Here is a 21,684-nt window from a genome sequence, read left to right on the forward strand (position 1 = left end):
CCGGGTAGTTGTATTTCACTTTTATTTGCAGTAGGACTATTTAAAATACAGAAAAAACACATACAATAAAACAACAAACACCTGCATTCCTATCAGCCGGAATGACTACTTGTAACATTTCATCATGTTTGCATCCTGCCTTTTTTTTTTGGTAATTGTTTTGAAGAAAGGAAACCATGAGAGGTTCCCCACTCCTGCCACCCCGAATCATGCCCTCCACCCAGGTAAACTTTGTTGTGAGTTTGGTATCCTTCTCCCCCACTTTTATATCTTTTTTCATGTCTTTTAAAAAAACTGCCTAAATTTTATCTAAACGTGTATTCTATATTATGCTTTTGTTTCTACTCAATATGTTTATGAATCATTCCATGTTGATCCCCGGAGATCAATCTAGTTCCCTTCCTTTAACTTTTACCCTACGATAGATCTGCTTATCTCCCTACTTCTATCTGTCTCACTGTCTGTCTGTCTGTCTGTCTGTCTGTCTGTCTATCTATCTACCTGCCTATCATTTATTCTATCTGACTGCTATATGCTATTCCATCCTTTACATACCTATTCCCCTATTGAGGAAGAGTTTCGTTTTTTCTAGTTTTTTACCCTTCTAAACAAGATGACACGTTTTTTTCCTCCTTTTGTGCATGTGTGTGAGCCTTTGTAGGCAAATTATCTAGAAGAGAAATTGTGGTTTTGTGTGAATATTTATTTTTATCGCTGCATTCAGTTTTGGGGATATGCAACACGTATGCATGATAAAAAGGCTCAAAAGGATTTCTAGTATAAGAAATGCTTCACTCACTCCATTCCTCAGCCACCCTTCTACTCTCCTGAGACAACTACTGTCCCCAGGTTCTGTTATCTTTCAGAGATGTGCTTTACACATACGAGTATATTATGAACTACACAGATACATACAGATACATGTATATATACTTTTCTTGTATAAATGGTACAAATGCTACCTCCTACATAAACTGTTAAATTCTCTCTTACCCCTACCAATATATTTTGGAGATTGTTTTACATTAGTACATAGAAAGGTGTTTCTCTTTCATTCTTTCTTTCTTTCTTTCTTTCTTTCTTTCTTTCTTTCTTTCTTTCTTTCTTTCTTTCTTTCTTTCTTTTTTGGCCTTTTTGGGACCACACCCAAGGCATATGGAGGCTCCCAGGCTAGGGGTCAAAGTGGAGCTATAGCAGGTGGCCTACACCATGGCCATAGAACCTTGGGGTCCGAGCCATGCCTGCAACCTATACCACAGCTCATGGTAATGCCGGATCCTCAACCCAATGAACGAGACCAGGGGTCAAACATGCGTCTTCATGGATGCTGGTCAGCTTCCTTTGTGCTGAGCCACCATGGGAACTCCCTGCTTCATGGGTTATAGTGTTTTGTAAATACTTGACAGATCAGTAGGTGTCTTGGAGATCAGTAGGTGTCTTGCTGGATCATCTAAGGGATGCTGAGCAGATGGCTGTCCATGGGATGCTTCATCTATGTGTAAGGAGAACAGCAAATGTGGATGACATGATGCTCACTCAAGAAGCCACAAGTCAGGAGGAGTTCCTGTCACGGCACAGTGAAAACAAATCTGACTAGGAACCATGAAGTTCGACCCCTTGCCTCGCTCATTTGGTTAAGGAACTGGTGTTGCCATGAGCTGTGGTGTAGGTCTCAGACAAGGGTCAGATCTGATTTTGCTGTGGCTGCGGGGCAGGCTGGCAGGTATAGCTCCAATTGGACCCCTGCCTGGGAACCCCCATATGCTGAGGGTGTGTCCGTAAAATCCAAAAAAAAAAAAAAAACCCAAAAAACAAACAAACAAAAAACAGGCTAGAAGTCACTTTAAACGATGGGTCTGGCTGCAGATAATCCTTGACACCTGCCCCTGATCTTCCCAAGTAAGATCCTCTCCCATCTAGGACTCCAAACTGTTTCCAGGCCACAGCCCATTTCCACCTCTCTGTTTCCCAACTAGTCCAGGTGCTCCGCATCTAGTCTTCCCAGTGGTCAGGCATGGGGTAAGCCGCAGAGCTTCTGTTCTCTTGCTAGACTTTGTGCCCTCTCAGGTATTCTCCCTCGATTCTCAATAATTCGTTGTAGAAGCAAAAACTGCTCCAAAGCCAATGTGGCTTTTGTCCTACCCTACGTATTTGTCCCGGCTCTTCTCAGGGTGGGATGGATGCCTCTGACTGACAGGGGAAGAGTCGCATACAAGGAAGGGCAGAAACGAAAAGCACCACCGTTAATATCTCCGTGTTATTGAATGCATTAAACAGAGGTAATGAAATAGAGATCTTTTTGCAGGTATTGTTTCCTTTTCTTGGTGGGGCCACACCCATGGCATGTGGATGTTGCCAGGCCAGGGACTGAACCTTGGCACAGGCATAACCGGAGCCACTGCAGTGACAATACCAGATCCTGACCTTCAGCTTCACACAGGGAACTCCCCGTTTTGTCTACTTTCGTAAGCCGTGCTGGTTTCAAAAGTCTTTCTCTTTATCAGATGTTTGATCCTCTTGCAAAGCTTTGGCTTTTTGAGCTTGAACGTGGCGCTTTACTCCATTAATGCCATGATTTTCCTGCTGCAGGGCTGTGGGAAGTTCTCCTGAAGGACACTGAATCCAAGCCATACCTCTGGGAAAGTCAATCCTTTGTGAAAAGGCACAGTGCACTTTATGGCATAGCCAGGCTGTGCAAATGTTCTCTCAGCTCACTTGAGGCTAGGGTTCAGGGAATGTTTCTGACAAAGAATCACAGTGGGGCTGTCAGATATTCATTCACAGTGCCATAGTGCCCTTCATGGCAAGCTGCCATTTTTATTTATTTATTATTAGTAGTAGCATTTTTGTCTTTTTCTAGGGCCACATGCGTGGCATATGGAGATTCCGAGGCCAGGGGTCGAATCGGAGCTGTAGGCATCGGCCTATACCAGAGCCATAGCAACGCGAGATCAGAGCCGTGTCTTCGACTTACAGCCCAGCTCGTGGCAATGCCAGATCCTTAACGCATTGAGCAAGGCCAGGGATCGAACCCGCAACCTCATGGTTCATGGTCGGATTTGGTAACAACTGCGCCATGATGGGAACTCCTCAGGACTTTACATGTAGTCAAAAATCACCAAATTTTGACTTCAGATTTCTGAGCAAGGATGTCTGCATATCCTCTCTAAAATTTCAGAGTTTTCCAACAGACAAAAATCTATTCAATCCGAAGGAATGAACAGCAAATTCTGTTTTATCCTTTGAAATTAACCAGTAGAATGGGGCTGAACCCAGAGGGAGGTTAACTGAACCAAACCCTAGAGTGCATCCACTTGCAGGGCCGTGAATACATTGCAGCATGCCAATTCAATTGCCTTGCTTTATTACATTTCTTTATCCTCTTCTCTTTGCCAAGATGTCCTCTTCCTGCCCTTTCCAGGTGATACGGTGTTCACCCACTGAAAGATTTTGGCAACATTTGTCCACTTATATATTCTGGAGAGATAGCTTGTACTCTTGGGGTGTGATGTGAGTGGGTACAGTGAGCATCTAGGGTGGAAAACCCAGTGCAGAAGTTGATGTGTGTAACATGTATTACAGTGGGATGAGTGAAGCATTTTTAGACTTGATCATCGTTTAAAAGAAACTATGGTCCCTCCTCTCCACAGAAAATGGGGCTTCTTATTTCCAAAGGAGGGAATGCAGCCGTGGTGCAATATTCTAGCAAAAAATTGTTGGGAAATTCTTTAGGAGAAGGATTGAGAGAGGTTCAGTCAAGTTCTATAGATCGTCGCAATCAGTGTGTCAAGACCAGTCCTCTGAACCCTTCTCTGGTCCAAACACCGGGAACTTCAGGGAGATGTCAGGGCTGGGAGCTCCAAGAGGAAGAGGCCAGAAAGAGTTATATCATTTCTGCATGGTTCATTTTAATTGTGAGACACATGTGCCTAAGAGCATGTGACATATCCAATTCAAAGACTATGGATAAAATGAACGTGTATCCACCACCCAGCTTAAGAAATTAAAGACCAGCACCCTGTGTTGCTTTTTCTCTTCTTTTCATGATAGTCCTCATTGGCCAGCATGGGTTAGTTTCTTTGGGGGGGTCTTTTGGTTTGTTTGTTTTTTACCTTAAAATGCCTTACATCAGTAAAGATTGAGGGTAAAATCCATTTTAGATTTGTACAATTTTCTTTTCAATTTTAGACACAAGATTAAAATTTATTATATGTAGTAAAATCATAATGTTAATCCCTTTCTTTCCACCACCATCTTTCCCATTCTTCTGAAAGGATAGATATGCTTTCAGACATTTGCACCTTTTAAAATTTTATGTATGTGTATGCATACATGTGTGTATACACACACACACAGACACACACACACACACACACACAATTTCCCCCTTTATCAGAGAAACGGAAGGATGTTGTGCACACTTTGATTTTTTCCCTTCATATGTCTTGGAGATCTTTTCAAATTAGGACATAAAGAGCTTCCTTATTCTTTTTTATGCTGGCATTATAGTCCAGGGAATGGCTGTACAAATTTTTGTTACTGACAGTCAGAAAAACTCCCGGTCCCGTATGGACAGACACTCAATCAGAGAATGTTCTTTTAACATTTAGGATGTGTTATTTGTTTGGGTGTTAGTAAGCCTGGTAAATAAAACATTATATAAATTTATATAATTTCGCAAAAGACTCATCTCCCCTCAAGAATATGAAGAAGGATCTGGCACTCATTTGGAAAATCATGACAGATATCTTTATTTATTTTTTTTTACTTTTTTTTCTTACTGCTCAAATGAATTTATCACATCTGTAGTTGTATAATGATCATCACAATCCCATTTCACAGGATTTCCATCCCATAACCCAAGCTATCCCCCACCCCCCACCCTGTCTCCTCCTGAGACCATAAGTTTTTCAATGTCTGTGAGTCAGCATCTGTTCTGCAAAGAAGTTCAGTCTGTCGTTTTTTCAGATTCCACATGTCAGTGAAAGCATTTGATGTTGGTGTCTCATTGTATGGCTGACTTCACTTCGCATGATCATTTCTAGGTCCATCCATGCTGCTACAAATGCCAGTATTTCATTCCTTTTAATGGCCGAGAAATATGCCATTGTGTGTGTGTACCTCACCTTCTTGATCCACTCCTCTGTGGATGGACATGGAGGTTGTTTCCATGTCTTGGCTATTGCAAATAGTGCCGCAACGAACATCGGAGTACATGCGTCTTTGCGAGTCGTGGTTTCTCTGGATAGATGCCCAGGAGTGGGGTTGCTGGCTCAAGTGGTAGTTCTACGTTTCGTTTTCGGAGGCATCTCCACACTGTTTTCCACAGTGGTTGCACCAGTTTACAATGCCACCACCCGTGTACTAGGGTTCCTTGTTCTCCACACCCTCTCAGCACTTCTTGTTTTGTAGACTCTTTGATGATGGCCATTCTGGCTGGTGTAAGGTGGTATGTCATCGTGGTTTTGATTTGCATTTCTCTAATAACGAGTGATGTTTAACATTTTTTATGTGTTTTTTGGCCATCTGTATGTCTTCTTTGGAGACCTGTCTGTTTAGATCTTCTGCCCATTGTTTGATGGGGTTTTTTTTTTTTTTTTTTTTTGGCATGGGGCTGAGGAAGGTGTTTATAAGTTTTTGAGATGAATCCCTTGTCAGTTGACGCACCGGCAACGATGTTCTCCCATTCTGTGGGTTGTCTTTTAGTGTTGTTGAGGGTTTCCTTTGCTGTGCAGAAACCTTGAAGTTTGATTAGGTTCCATTTGTTTCTTTTTGTTTTTGCTGTCATTACTCTAGGAGGTGGATCTGAGAAGATGCTGCTGTCGTTTATGTCAGAGAGTGTTTGGCCTATGTGTTCCTCTAAGAGTTTGATAGTGTCTGGTCTTACATCTAGGTGTTTCATCCATTTGGAGTTTCTGTTTGTGTATGGTGTTAGGGAGTGTTCTAATTTCCTTCTTTTCCCTGTGGCTGTCCAGTTTCCCCGGCACCACTGATTGAGCAAGCTGTCCTTTCTCCATTGTATGTTCTTGCCTCCTTGGTCATAGATGAGTTGGCTGTAGGGGCATGGGTTGAATTCTGGGCTTTCTATCCTGTTCCACTGATCTCTATGTACGGTATTGTGCAAAAAAATGTGCAAGTATGCCATTATGGAGTGCCCTTTAGTATAAAAGAATCTTAGTATGTTTAGTTTGTGATGAATGGCCCTTAAAGCCTCCAGTGTGAAGACAAGAATGTTGCATTGCTCTTGAAAGTTGACTTTGCCTGCTGAAAGGGCCTTGCATGTAATTGCTGCTTGAGGACAACTTGCTGATTTTGTTGCATGAAGGATAGGTATATTTTAGCCAAAAAGAGGACCAAGAGCAGGGGCAAAAGTTCAGAGACGAGTTTGGCCCTTCCTTGACAGAAGGCTGATAATCTACTTGCAAATTCTTTTAACACGTATTTGAGTACCTTCCAAGTCCTAGGCACTATTGGCCGCTGCTAATAACACAGAAGTGCATACAGATTAAAAAAAAATACCTGCTTTCCGAGAGGCATCTTCAGTGCCTGATGCCAGGAACTTCTGTATGCTGCAGGCATGGCCAAAATAAAAACGCAAAAGAAGTCTGGAGTATGCTAAGAGATGATAAAGTTCCATATGAAAAACCAAAGGGTAGCAAGTCCGGAATGGGGAGTGGAGAGTGTGTTGCAAATGACTGTTTGGCGAAGAGAAAATGAGAATGCCTTTGGTCTTTGAAAAGCCAATTTAACTAGAGCATGACATATAGCGAGTAAGTACAGTAGTGAGAAGGAAGGTTTCTCATAGGTCAGTTTCTTGTTCAAGTTGTGCTCCAAAGATAGTAGTTTGGGAAACAGTGATAATGTACCCAGTGCTACTGCAGTAAACTCTGCTTCTATGCCACATTACCAATTTAGAACTGTACACGGATCACTCACAAGGTGGGAGGTTATTCAAATATCTAGTCTCATTGCAAGTCAAGGAAAATGAATGTTCTGCCTAGAGTCAGACGATCTAATGAAATGCATTAGCGGTTAACTTAGGTTACTCAGGATTTCTGTGTGTCCTTAGCCTTGGAGCTAAATTGTGATTGTTTCTTCAAAAAACACAACCTTTTTTTGTTTGTTTGTTTTGGGGTATACCCACAGCGCATAGAAGTTCCCAGGCCAAGGACTGAAGCTGTGCCACAGCAGTGACAATGCCACATCCTTGATCACGAGGCCACCACAGAACTCCCCAAAATACACTTACTTAGTTGAGTGTGAACTCGGAAGAATATAGAAAATGGTCAAGAAATGATCACTCCTAGTCAGTGTTTCCAGAAGAAGCCTAACTGAACTCACGGTGTTGTGTCGGGGAGGAAAGCCCAGATGTGAATAAAAGGCTTAAGCAAAGTGAGCTCCTGTTTCTGAACACAGTGGCCCGCTGAGGGCACCCCTGTGAAAGGGGAGAGGACTTGACCTCAGTGAATGTGTGCGGGGTCTCCTGGGGCATGAAGAAGGGACAGCAACTCCACTGGCATTTAGAGATCATTGCTGTCGGTCTATTGAATGACTTTTCCACTGCAGTTTTAGAAACGAGCAAGCAAAACGTGTCTCCTGCTTAAACTTCCTCACTAGCTTCTCACTACCTTGGAGGTCAGTACCAGTTCCTCAAGATGCCTTGTGAAGACCTTGGCACTCTGGCTCCTGCTTACTTCCCGCCGCCCTCCTCTCTGCTCTGTTCCCCAGCGACAGGGAGTGACTTGCTTTCCCTCGTTATTCAGGAGAATGAACTGGTTTGTAGGAAACGCACAGTAACGTATTTGTTGGGGATGGGGCCACAGTATAGATTGCTTTCAAATGTCCAGGAGAAAAGTGTTTCTAGGGCACCTTATCTGTAAGTTTGGGGTTGTTTTAAAATTTAAATATATTGTATAAAATCCTTAACTTGGTTTAATTTTGAAAAATGTTATTTCATTTTTCGGGTTTGTAGGGTTGCCCCTGTTCCTAGGCTAGGGGTCCAGTCGGAGCTACAGCTGCCGACCAAACCACAGCCAGAGCAACTCGGGATCCAGGCCTCGTCTGCAACCTATGCCACAGCTCGTGTCCTTGCCAGATCCTCAACCCACTAAGCAAGGCCAGGGATTGAACTTGCATCCTCATGGACACTAGCCGGGTCCGTTACCTCTAAGCCACAGTGGGAACTCCTTGATTCAATTTTAAAATGTGTAGGTGGAGATGTAACACTGGTGTCTCGGTAGCCGCAGGGCACTTAAGACCTAGGACCTGGCCTGCCCAGAGGGGCGTGCTGGGAGTGCTGGTGGTTTTATCCTTTAGCCGGTTTTGTTAGGCTTGGCTAGTCTTTCCTAAGATTTCCACCTGACCTCAGTTTGTATGGAATTTCTACCCTCAAGCAATAACATTTTTTTTTTGTCTTTTGTCTTTTTTTGTTGTTGTTGTTGTTGCTATTTCTTGGGCTGCTCCCGAGGTATATGGAGGTTCCCAGGCTAGGGGTTGAATCGGAGCTGTAGCCACCGGCCTATGCCAGAGCTGCAGCAACGCGGTATCCGAGCCGCGTCTGCAACCTACACCACAGCTCACGGCAACGCCGGATCGTTAACCCGCTGAGCAAGGGCAGGGACCGAACCCACAACCTCATGGTTCCTAGTCGGATTGGTTAACCACTGCACCACGACGGGAACTCCTCAAGAAATAGCATTGATTTGAAGAAAGGACAAATTCCTGTGATACAGCAGAGACGAGAACCAGTTGAAAGGATGAGTTTTTTTGAAAAGGAACCTTTTTTTCCCATTGTGGTTGATCAGAGGATGCCGAATATGGTTCCCTGTGCTATACAGTAGGACCTTGTGGGTTATCCATTCTACATATAATAGTCTGCCTCTGCTAATCCCAAACTCCCAATGCATCCCACCCCTCACCCCCCAGCAACCCCACGCCTGTGCTCTATGTCTGTGTGTCTGTTTCTGTTTCACAGATAGGTTCCTTTGTGTCATATTTTAGATTCCATATACAAGTGATAGCATATGGTATTTGTCCTTCTCTTTCTCACTTGCTTTACTTCGTATGATCATCTCTAGGTCCAAAAAGGAACACTTCTTTATATTGATAGTTACATTTATTAGCAGGGATCATTACTCAAGAGCCAGTGGGTAGAATCAGCTGCTTCCAGATCATGCTGCTAAAAGCCGGTCAGCTTATCATCCTTGGTTTTGTCGACCTGGTAGCCACTAAGTTCCAAAGGCTTATTTTGGTAAGGAAGACTTTGAAGTACTTTTATGTGAACGTAGCTATTACCACCTACATGAACCTGAAAGGTAAAAAAAGAAAAAGGAGGTTCAGTCACATGGGTCTATGTCAAGTGAAAGATCTACAGACCCAGAAAGTCTTTGGTGCGATATGCTGGTTTGGAATAGCATTCCTAGAGCATCCTTCCTAGACCCTTGGTTTCCCTAAACCTATCCCTGCATTTTCCGAGAGAAAGGACAGGCTGAGGATATGGCCAGAGGCATAGGTCCTAGGTTCATTTTATTTTATCTCTGACTTTCTTTCTCTCTCTCTCTTTTTTTTTCTTCTTTTTTTTTCTTTTAGGGCCACTCCTGTGGCATTGGAAATTCCCAGGCTAGGGTAGAATCGAATCTAGAGCTGCCAGCCTACACCGCAGCAATGCAGGATCTGAGCTGCGTCTGCAACCCTACACCACAGCTCACGGCAATGCCAGATCCTTAACCCACTGAGAAAGGCCATGGATCAAACCTGAGTCCTCATGGATCCTAGTCAGGTTGGTTAACCACTGAGCCACAATGGGAACTCCCATTGAATCTCTTTTCTGACTCCCAAATTGGGATACTTGATTTGCCACATGGTATGAGAAGGGAGAAGGAAGTCAGAATTACCCCAGAATATTGGAACATGTGGTTCCCATATCTTTGTTAGAACTGCTTTCTCAATGCCCTCACGTAAGACTTGGCAGGGTCCAAGAGTGGTCAGTCTGGTTACCTTCTAAAGGAAAGGGATCTTGCTTGGAGACTGTGGCTTTGAAGATTGAAATGGTCATTTGGGCATGAAACTGGGGCCTAGATAATCATGGTAAGAATTTTTTTTCCTTCTCATGGCTGCAGCTGCAGCATATTGAAGTTCCTAGGTGTTTTTGTTTTTGTTTTGTTTTTTGTCTTTTTTCTTGTGGGGAGGGTTGTTGGTGTGCCACGCTTAACTCTAATGGATGTTCCCAGTCGAGTGGTTTGAAGTGGAGCTGCAGCTGCCAGCCTACACTTGGCCACAGGAATGCGGGATCCAAGCCATTTCCAGGACCTACAAACAGCTCACAGCAACCCCTTGATCCTTAACCAACCGAGTGAGGCCAGGGACCAAACCTGCCTCTTCATGGATCCTGGTCGGGCTCTGTACCACTGAGCCACAATGGGAACTCCTGGAAGTTCTTAGTTTAGGGGTCAAAATTGGAGCTGCAGCTGCTGGCTTACACCACAGCCACAGCAACACCGGATCTGAGCCTCGTCTGTGGCCAATGCAGCAGCTTGTGGAAATGCCAGATCCTTAACCCACTGAGAGAGGCCAGGGATCAAATCTGCATCCTCATGGAGACAGCCTTGGGTCCTTAACCCTGAGGACACAATGAGAACTCCCATGGTAAGAATTTCCTCTCTTATTCTTGGTTCAGACGATAAAATAATAATATTTACTGTGCTTTGATGTCACTCCCTAACCCAATTTTAGTTTTAATATGGATTAGAAAAGAATGGCTGTACAATATAGCCTTGTAGCATATTCATTTTATACATAGCAGTTTGTACCTGTTTATCCCCTACCCCTATCTTGTCCCCCTCCCCACAGGGAACTGCTCGTTCATTCTTTATGAGTCTGCCTAACCTATTTTTAATAAATGGCATTTATCAAATGTTTACCTTGAGTCTGACACTATGATGACCATTTTATATACCTGATTCTATTTACATTTTGTTCTAGGCCTGAAGAATGGTGGGACAAGGACGATTTTACGGATGCAGAAGCAGCTTCAGAGACATTAATTTTCTATAAATATCTCAGTTAAAGTGACAGAGCCCAACTTCAAATCCAGACTCCATCCTCAGTGGGTTTTTTTTTTTTTTCTCACTCCATGGGGTCACCTTTCAAAAGCACTCGTTCTGTGCTGAGATCGGGACACCAGCCTTTGCATACATTATTAGAGGCAGCACAGCCCGTAGAGAAGCATCAGACTACCTGGGTTCAAATTCTGCCTGTGCTCTTACAGTGGTTTGGCCCTTGCTAGTTCCTTCACCTCCCCAGGGCTCAATTTTCTCATCAAGAACACAGGAATGAGGATATGTTGAGAGGATGAAATGAGCTTCTACATGCACAACCCTTAGAACAGTGCCCTGCACATAGCAGGTGCTGAGTACATTTCTAGTTCATTTATTCCACACCACACCCTGCAAAGTAGGTTATTATTATTTATGGTGTTTTTTTTTTTTTTTTGGCTGCACCCATAGCATGCAGAATCTCCTGAGCAAAGGATCAAGTGTAGATAAGGGAATTAAGGCTCAGAGAAGATGAGGGACTGTGGATCACACAGGTTTTGACGAATCAAACAAGCCAAGCACATGTTCAAATCCAGGAGTATCTGACACCAAAGCCACAGGTCCTATTTTGCCCTGAATCTTTTTTTTTAATTTTATTGGAGTAGATTTGACTTACAATGTTTTGTATTTTCAGATGTGCAGCAAAGTGAATCGGTTATACATATACATATATCCGTTCTTTCTCAGATGCTTTTCCCCTATAGGTTGTTTATTCCAGAATATTGAGTAGATTTCCCTGTGCCATAGGGTAGGCCCTTCTTAGTTCTCTACTGTATATATAGTAGTATGCATACGTTAATTCCAAACTCCTAATTGATCCCTCCTCTGTCTCATGTTTCCCTTTTGGTAACACATTTAATTTCGATATCCGTGAGTCTGTTTCTATTGTGTAAGTAAGTTTTTTTCATCATCTTTCTTAGATTTCCCATATAAGCAATATCATGTAATTGTCTTTCTCTGGGTGACTTACTTTACTTAGTATGATAATCTCTAGGTCTGTCCATACTGCTGCCAATAGCATTATTTGGTTAATTTTTAAGGGCTGAGTAATAATCCATTGTATCTACGTACCACGTCTTCTTTATCCAGTCCTCTGTCAGTGGACATTGTGGTTGTTTCCACATCTTGGCTGTTGTAAACAGGGCAAGCAATGAACATGGGGGTGCATGTATCTTTTCAAATTACGGTTTTCTTTGGATATATGCCCAGGAGTGGGTTGCTGGATCATATGGTAGTTCTAATTTGAGTTTTTTAAGGAACCCCCACATTGTTCTTAATTTTGGGTGTAGCAGCTTATGTGCTGACCAACAGTGTAGGAGGGTTCCCTTTTCTCCACACTTTCGCCAGCATTTCCTGTTTGTAGGCTTTTTGATGATGGCTATTCTGACTGGGGTGAGGTGATACCTCACTGCAGTTTTTTTTTCTTTTTGTCTTTATGTCTTTTTGCTATTTCTTGGACCGCTCCTGTGGCATATGGAGGTTCCCAGGCTAGGGGTTGAATCAGAGCTGCAGCCACCTGGCTTATGCCAGAGCCACCGCAACGCGGGATCCGAGCAGTGTCTGCAACCAACACCACAGCTCATGGCAACGCCGGATCATTAACCCACTGAGCACGGCCAGGGATCGAACCTGCAATGTCATGGTTCCTAGTCAGATTCGTTAACCACTGCACCACGACAGGAACTCCTCACTGTAGTTTTGATTTGCCCGTCTCTAATAATTAGTGATGCTGAACATCTTTTCATGTGCTTTTTGTCCATCTGTCTTCTTTGGAGAAATGTATATTTAGAGCTTTAGTTCTTTTTTTGTTTTTTTTTGGGGGGGGGGGGCTGTACCCATGGCATGCAGAATTTCCTGAGCCAAGGCTCAAACCCTTGTCACAGCCCTGAGCTGCCCCAGTGACAGTGCAGGATTTTTAACCCACTCTGTCCCAAGGGAACGCCCTCCTTTGACCATTTTTGGACTGGTTTTTGTTTGTTTGTTTGTTTTGATATGGAGCTACATGAGATGTTTATCTATTTTAGAGATTAATCCCTTGCCACTTGCTTCATTTGCAAAGGTTTTCTCCCATCCTGTGGATTGTCTTTTTGTTTTGTTTTTGTGTTTTGGGTTTGTTTTACGTTTTATGTCCACACCTGTGGCATGTGGGAGTTCCTGCAGCTTCTGGCCTGCACTCCAGCCACAGCAACGCCAGATCTGAGCCTCACCTCTGACCTACACCACAGCTTTTGGCTACGTCAGATCCTTAACCCACTGAGCAAGGCCAGGGATTGAACCCTCATCCTCGTGGCTACTAGTTGGGTTCGGATCCTGCTGAGCCTCAGTGGGAACTCCCTGTTTGTTTTTGGTTTTGGTTTTGTTTGTTTGAATGGCTTCCTTTGTTGTGCACAAGCTTTTAAGTATAATTAGGTCCAATTTGTTTCGTTTCATTTTCATTACTCTGGGAGGTGGATCTGAAACGATATTGCTATGATTTATGTCAAAGAGTGTCCTGTGTTTTCCCTGAGAGTTTTAGAGTATCTGGCCTTAGGTTTAGGTCTTTAATCCACTTTGAGTTTATTTTTGTGTGTGGTGTTACAGAGTGTTCTCATTTCCTTCTTTTGCATGCAGCTGTCCAGTTTTCCCTGCACCACTTATTGAAGGGACTGTCTTTTCTCTAGTTTATAATCTGACTCCTTGGTTGTAGATGAGTTGTCCACAAGTACCACCTGCCCTTGACAGGTGCTTTGTGAAAATAAAAGGGAAGAAAGAAAGAATAGTCAAGATAATTTCAAGGTAGTTTTCTGATGGACTTCTCAAGAAACGCATGAGCTGGTTTATATGTGAAACATATACACTTGGATTAATCATCCATTACTAAAATAATAATATCAATTTTGATGAAATGTTTATCTTTGAACAAAACCAGTTTTCACTGGAAACTCTTCTAACTGTGAAAAAAACCTCTTCTTTTCTAACTGTGAAAAAAAAAAGACTTTTCTAAGGGCAAGGCAGGATCTCACTCCTGTGAATCTCAGGGCCTGGCATATGTAAGGAGCACATAAACGGTAGGATTGGTGACCTATTTACGTGATCCAGTCTTGTAATTTTCTCACGCTGAGCTGGTGAGCAATGCTTACTTTATGTTTTGCTACAAACATTAGTAATTTTTTGCATATCTTAAAGAGTTAATTTTTAAGGAGAAATAAACCACACTGTGCCCTGGTCAGATAGTTTAGTAAAGATTCAGTAACTATGTTTTGAATGCCTGTTCTCATTTCTTAAGGCAGATATCCTCTGCTCAATACAAAAGAATGAAAATGGCTTCAAAATATCCACTTTTGATTAGTTTGACTGGTTCTCTCACGAACACTTCAGTTATTTTCTTCTATTAGCACTCAATGGTATGTCATTGAATTTCTTATAGAGGTATAAAATAATTTTTAAGGTACTTTCAGGGGTTCCCGTCATGTCACAGTGGAAACAAACCTGACTAGTATCCATGAGGACACAAGTTTGATCCTTGACCTTGCTCAGTGGGTTAAGGATCCAGTGTTGCTATGAGCTGTGGTGTAGGTCACAGATGTGGCTCATATCTGGCATTGCTGTGGCTGTGGTGTAGGCCAGCGTCTACATCTCTGATTAGACCCCTAGCCTGAGAACCTCCATATGCCATGGGTGTGGCCCTAAAAAGCAAAAAAAAAAAAACAAAAACAAAAAGGATAGGTTTAATGCTCCACTGCTTCCGACTACACCCAGTGTTACCACTTGAATCTAGTGAGCTACAAAAAGAATATATTTAAATTATAGTAATAAAAATGCTTCTTTAAAGGGAAAACGTGGTTTCCATAATTTTCCTAGCTAATGATTCAAGTCCTTCCTTAAATCCATTTAATTTAGACGCATAGGGTCCCAAAGCTTTGAGACAGAACAAGCGTCAGGATGGCATCTGGTCCAGCCCCACATCTTTAGGATCCCACCTCACAGATGAAGCAGCCATAGCTATGCTCTGAATTCTGAAAACGATGTGAAATTTTTTTTCTATCCCTTTTCTGGAAATTAAGAATCGCTTTACCGTACAGCAGAAACTGGCACAACACTGCAAATCGACTATTTTTAAACGAATTGATATGGGAAAACGTTCTAAATTCAGAGGAAAAAGAAGGGTATCTGTGAAATAGACCTCATCATTTGCCAAATTTGAGAGTTTCCCACTTGGGAAGTTTCATGCTGGTTAGGCATCTTGACATAGGACAAGGAGAAGAAAGAGATTATCAGGTGGGGATGACAGAGACATGACATGAAGTGAGGGATCCAGAATCTTTTGGAGCCAAAGAGATGTTGAACACTAACCTTGATGTAGTAAATTATTCCAGCAACCACTTGAGATCTATAAAGAATAGCTTCAAATTTTTCATAGTTTTTTTTTGTTTCTTCTTCAATCTGTGGTTTAACCTTAAGAAAAGAGGAAACAATAACCAAAGCTATATTGATTTAAATGATTTACAAACTGTTAATTATGTGCTTATAAAAAGTAAACTATGGAGTTCCCATCATGGCTCAGTGGTTATTGAATCTGACTAGGAACCATGAGGTTGCAGATTCGATCTCTGGCCTCACTCAGTGGCTTAAGGATCGGGTGTTGCCATGAGCTGTGGTGTAGGTCACAGACATGGCTCGGATCCTGAGTTGCTGTGGCTGTGGTATAGGCCGGCAGCTACAGCTCTGATTAGAGCCCTAGCCTGGGAACCTCCATATGCCATGTGTGGGTGTGGCCCTAGACTAAACATAAAGACACACACACACACAGACACACACACCCACACACAAGTTCATTCTATCTTTGGTTAATAAAATGAGCGACCAGTCATTGCTACTTCATTATAGGAGTTCCCCTTACACCTCAGCAGGTCAAGAAGCCAACTAGTATCCGTGAGGATTAGGGTTCAATCGCTGGCCTCACTCACTGGGTTAAGGATCTGGTGTGGCAGCAAGCTGTGGCGTGAGTCGAAGATGTGGCTCCGATCTAGCATTCTGTGGCTGTGGCATAGGCTGGTAGCTGCAACTCCGGTTCAACCCCTAACCTGTGAACTCCCATATGCTGCAGGTGTGGCCCTAAAGAGAAAAATACTACTACTACTACTCACATAAACATTTTTGGTTTGGAAATCATTTCAGACTCAAAGTTGCCAAAACGCGTGTAGCACATCTCAAGATCATGTACTCACATCTGAAAGTCCCTTTGCCACGTTGTGTAACATTTTTTTCTAGGATTCAGGGATTAGGATGTGGACCTCTTTAAAGGAGGTCATCATTCTGTCTTCCATAGAGGGGTAGACGTTTAGGTGCCAGCATTCCTGAACCAAGCAGGAGAGGAGAAGGCAGCGAGGGAGTCTCACGTTCAATATGCAAACATCCACTGAACTCCACCAGGTTTCCGTGGGGGTCCTCATTCCTGCTCTGAGCTGGGCTTGATAGTGCCCGTACCCACTATGGTTTCTCTGACTCCATTTCTGCTAAGAGGAAAGCTCTAATCTTCTGCTCTGGAGGAGGTCTCGTATTAGTTAGTCTTCCAGGGAGGGAGGATGCTAGTGAGAGGGAAGGATCTGGGGGGCAATCCCTTTAATCTGCTCCTTAAAGGGATCTTCCATTGATCCTCCTGGTTCTCATCTCCCTCAAGTTCCTGGTGGTGTTGGTGCTGGAGCCATTTTGGAATTCTGCACCATGAATCTGCTGGCTTCGGGCTCAGACCTTCCCGTGTGGCCTAGACTCTGTCTAGATGCCTCACCCGTTTTCTACTGTCTATCTGCTTTCCATTTTCCAAAGTTTTGTCAGTGTCTCTGAGATGTTTGCCTCCCCCATTGTCTCTATATTTCCAGGTTTGTTCTCCCTTCTCCTCCAATCCTTTCCTGTCACTTGGAGGGACTGGGAGCCCATGTGTGTGTTCACATACCTTGCTTATGGGGCAGTTGGCTCACTGCTCGTGACGGAAGCTTCTGCCAGCTTCTGGTGTGTCTAGGGTTCTACCCAGTCCTTCCCATCAGTGGTCAAATGATGGGAATCCTTTTCTCTTGGTGCCTCAGTCTGGGTACCAGAACTGTTTTCAAAGACCTAGGCATTTGCAAACTCTTTGGGTTCTCAGACCATTTTTGAAGGGCAAGCACCTCATGGGCCACTACCCATTTCTTCCGTAACCCTCAGGACAGATGGGGAGACGGTGGTGGCTTTCTTGAGCTGGAAAGTGAGGTTCCAAAGTAGAGAAAGGAAGACGGTAAATAGTGAAGGAAGGAAGGAAGGAAGGAAGGAAGGAAGGAAGGAAGGAAGGGGGAAATAGGAAGAATTAGGGTACAGGAGAAAGAGGAGGAAAGTGGATGAGTAGGCAGAGAGATGAGTAAGGGGAGAGGTCACTGTCTTCTTGCTTCCCCCTCCGAACCCTTTGGAACCAACACTGGGTAACAGTCAAGTTAGGAGCTGAGTTGGAAAGGGTTCATCTCTACACTAAACCCCAAATTCTCTATTTATGCCTCATTTTGCAGATGAGGGACCTGAAGCTGTAAGGGGAACATAGCTGCTTGAGGCTGAAAATTACTAGTTAGAGTTAAAGTTTTACATCCCTTGCCTGGCAAGTACCTGATTTGTCTTTTCCTTCTTCTTTTCTTTTTTCTTTTCTTTTCTTTTATTTTCTTTTTTCTCCTTCCTTCCTTTCGTTCTTTCTCTCTGCCCCTCCCTCCCTTCTTCTTCTCTTTAACCATGTGTCAGAAGTTTTTACTTCTGTCTGTCCCAGAAACACACCCAAATCCGTAAGCTTTTCATTGTATCTATGTAGTCCCCAAATTCAGGATTTTCTGTGCGAGAGTTAACTTCACATGTCCTGATTGGTTTCCATAAGTGCACTGGCACCTGTCAGACTGTGAGCCCTGATTTCAGGGTCATTGTATTTATAACCCATAGCCCTATGCCCCCTTCCCAGTAAGACAGATTTGTATGGCTCGAGTACAATGGATTCTCTGAACCTGGGAGGATGAGATTTGAGGTGAGGAGCAGGCAAAGGGGCAGAGTGGGAAGGAGCTGGTGAGTGAGACGTTAAGTTCCCGAAATCAGTGTGGTGTTGAACGGCCCTGCAGGAGGGGTACTAGGAGGCTGAGGGCCATCTGGGAATGGTGGTTCAGAGTCTGGTGGTCAATGGACCTTGAGCTGAACATAGTTAGCATTCCCCTTCCTCAGCCCCCCACGTCTGGTGGTGGTTGAGGGGCTGGAGGGAACCATGTAGATTTGTCACTCGGGCCCCAACCAGGGGAAGGACGCACCAGGGAGGAGCCCCTGGTAAAATGCCCTTCCCCCAGAGCTGTTGAAGCATGTCTTGTTGCTGCAGAGCATACATCTTGGTGAGGTGTTCTTTCTCTGGGATCTGAGGGTTTGAGCCACACTGCACCCGAGGTGTAGGCTTTTGCCCTATCTGCCATCATGGTGCAAAAACATCATTCTGGCTTGTGCATAATCTAGGAAAAATGCATAGACAGATGATGGTGGCAGCATGGGGAGGTCATGTTTTGGGACGTTTTGGAGGGTGAGAGTGTGTGGGCAATAGCATGAAAGTAGAGTAGGGTTGGGGAGAGGTGGCTTGTGGACATTTGCCATCTGAGTGTATGTTTGGGAGGCAGAAGGATGGAACAAGGCACCCAGTGTGCAAGAAATGATGGCACCTGGCATTAGAGAGGAGGACAAAGTCTTAGACTGGAGGGAGGAATGGGATCAGCAGGGGACAAGTAAATCGGGGCATTCTGGCACCACGTGGCTGCAATCTCCTGAGAGAAGGACCTGAGATGCCCTCTGGTCTTGCCAAGGGCATGGGAGGGAGTGAGAAACTGAGGGGGAGAAAGTTCAGCTCCACCTGTGTGGGGTGTCTAGAAAAGGACCAACAGAACGTGGTTGCAAGGATCTTCTGGCAGCCCCAGGGTGCTGCTGCAGTTGTCACTGGCATGAATCCATCGACTTGTAATGGGTGAGTTTTGTGTGCTTCTGCATCTTCCCTGAACCTGAAGCAGAAGCTGAGGAGGACGTGGTGGCCATGGAGTGAGCTCTAGTCGAGGACTGGAAGGGCTGAGCTCACAGGGTCATGGAAATCATGGGTGGAGGAGAATATGAAACCACCCATCATGGAATCCAGGCTGGATGAGTGCTGAGTGGGTCTGGGCATGCTCTGATGAAGGTGGGAGGGTGAGTGCCTGAAGGATTCTGGTGTGGCTGAAGGGCAGGTTCTCTGGACACGGGGCAACGGGAAAGGTGACTGATGAGGAGACTGCCGTCAGGGAGGAGAACACAAATTTGTGGGTGCGTAAGAGCCAGGAGAGGCTAAGCTCTGGGGTGTGTCTATAATGGTATGCAAATGAGGCGTTTGTCTGGTGTGTCTGGCAGGCCAAAATCAGGATCTGTGTATATGCCAGGAATAGTATTCAGCACTCAGGTTTAACTTAGGGGTGTGTGTGTGTGTGTGTGTGTGTAATGTGTGTATGCATCTGTGCATGTGTAATAACAGTCCTTATTTCTAAAATTATACATCAATTAAAAAAAAAGTATTAGAAAAAACATGGAGTTCCCATTGTGTCTCAGTGGGTTAAGAATCCAACCGGTATCCATGAGGATTCAGGTTTGATCCCTAGCCTTGCTCATTGGGTTGAAGATCTGGTGTTGGCGTGAGCTGTGTGTAGGTCACAGACAGGGCTCGGATCCTGTGTTGCTGTGGCTGTGGTGTAGCCTGGCAGCTGTAGCTCTGATTTGCCCCCTAGCCTGGGACCCTCCATATGTCTGGAGTACAGCCTTAAAACAAAAAAAAAAAAAAAAGTCGACGGGATGTCTTCCCTCCCTGCCCCAGGGTGATGAATCACATGAGAGGTCAGTGGAGGAAAGGCTTTCAAAATTGCAAAGCACAGAAACCAAAGGGCAACAATTTACACACCTAAACAAGCAATGTATATTTATTGTCTTTTCATCCAGTAAGCACTACCATAAATTGTATTATAGGGGTGATGGTCAGAGACACAGAAAAAATGTATCAGCTTGCCAAACCCACGGAGTTCTATTTTCACCAGAACCAATTGTGGAATCACCATCGACTATGCCATTTCTCTTCTCTCCTAGTTTAATCATCTTCCAAATACTGAAAGACGAAAACATTGTCCATTGAGCCAAATGAGTAGGATGTGTGTAAGTGGATCACCTTTTATGATAATGTTCAACCCAGGAAACAAATTTTCCCTGCAGTGCTTTTGAAGTCTAGCTGGTCAATTGTTAGCCACCTCAGATTTTAATTACATGTTGGCTCCATTTGGTGAGCACAGAAAAACTTCACCAGAAACTGAATTAGTGATCCTCAAATTGGAACTTCTAAGACCTTTAGAGGTGGTCCAATAGAAATAAATGCTTCTTTGGAAAACGGGGAAACGGAGGCTCAGAGAAGGGATGTGAGCGGCTCAAGATCACTCTCACAGTTAGGATTATGAGAGGTTTCATCTGAGAACGTTTCATTGTAAGGAGACCTGCAAAAACCACCCATTTCCCCATGATCTGGTTTTCATGTTCACCCACACACTGAAGAGGGCACCAACCTAGGAACCAAGATTTTGCATCAAAGCTTGTCATGGGCTGTATCCACTCACCGTGGTGGCAATCTCCTGGATTTCTGGAGTGGCAGGTCTGGCTTCAGTTAAGCCTCCAGGCATCATTTTGTCTGATTCCATCTTCTCTGGGCAGGAGGCAGGTGCTGAAGTGGTCAGGCTAGAGTGGAGACTCTGGTTTTAAGAGAGGGTGGTGTTCAAAAGCTCCGCCTATAGAATGTTTTCCACAAAGAGCAAAGAGCACTGGGAAGAGGAGTATGCCTTGGAGTAAGTCTTCTTGCTTCCTTGACACAACACACTGAGAAGACCTAGGAGGAATGAAGGGTGGGGAGGAAGGGAGTGGGTGTGTAGGAGAAGGCCTGCCAGAACAAGCATCAAACTTCCCCACGTTCTCTTTGTAATGATTCCTTCCTGTTGCATTTGAAGTTTGAAATCCGAAACCACAACCAGAGAGTGTCCCCATGTTTAAAACCTCTAAGAAATTTGTTATTCTTTGAAAGGACTATTGTTCAGAATGCCAAGGCTGATTGTTGAAAATTGACTTGAGTGTCTAAGGAAGGTGCGAGGATCTGTCTGGAGAACCTTGGTCGGGAAGTTGTATTTCACTTTTATTTGCAGTAGAACTATTTAAAATACAGAAAAAACACAAACAATAAAACAACAAACCCTGTATTCCTATCAGCCGGAATGACTACTTGCAACATTTCGTCATATTTGCTTCCCACCTTTTTTTTTTGGTAATTGTTTTGAAGAAAGAAACTATGAGAGGTTCCCCACTCCTGCCACCCTGAATCGTGCCCTCCCCCAGGTAAACTTTGTTGTGAGTTTGGTATCCTTCTCCCCCACTTTTATACTTTAAGTTCATGTTTTTTTAAAAAAAACTGCGTAAATTTTATCTAAACATATATTCTATAGTATGCTTTATTTCCTACACAATATGTTTTCGAATCATTCCATGTTGATGCACGGAGATCAATCTAGTTCGCTTCCTTTAACTG

At 43.8% G+C, this 21,684-nt stretch overlaps 1 protein-coding gene across 1 annotated transcript; it reads right to left on the minus strand.

The window, feature by feature from the left end:
* Window positions 1-9,096: 9,096 nt before the first annotated feature.
* LOC125133012 (cystatin-A1-like) lies at window positions 9,097-20,976 on the minus strand. The gene is made up of 3 exons (XM_047790967.1): window positions 20,729-20,976; window positions 15,426-15,527; window positions 9,097-9,307 (listed from the first exon to the last, which is right to left on the minus strand). Exons 1-3 carry the CDS (start codon window positions 20,807-20,809, stop codon window positions 9,179-9,181), a joined length of 312 nt encoding a protein of 103 aa, XP_047646923.1. The 5' UTR covers window positions 20,810-20,976; the 3' UTR covers window positions 9,097-9,178.
* Window positions 20,977-21,684: the final 708 nt, after the last annotated feature.

Source organism: Phacochoerus africanus, chromosome 1, assembly GCF_016906955.1.
Source record: "Phacochoerus africanus isolate WHEZ1 chromosome 1, ROS_Pafr_v1, whole genome shotgun sequence".
Taxonomy (NCBI): Eukaryota; Metazoa; Chordata; class Mammalia; order Artiodactyla; family Suidae; genus Phacochoerus; species Phacochoerus africanus.

Bases quoted from the DNA above. Each gene is read 5' to 3' on its own strand.
- LOC125133012 (XM_047790967.1), bottom strand. From the start codon at position 20,809: ATGGAATCAGACAAAATGATGCCTGGAGGCTTAACTGAAGCCAGACCT. The intron at 15,528-20,728 runs GTGAGTGGATAC...TCTTTTCTTAAG, and splicing joins TCCAGGAGATTGCCACCACG to GTTAAACCACAGATTGAAGA. The intron at 9,308-15,425 runs GTTAGTGTTCAA...TTTACCTTTCAG, and splicing joins GAATAATTTACTACATCAAG to GTTCATGTAGGTGGTAATAG.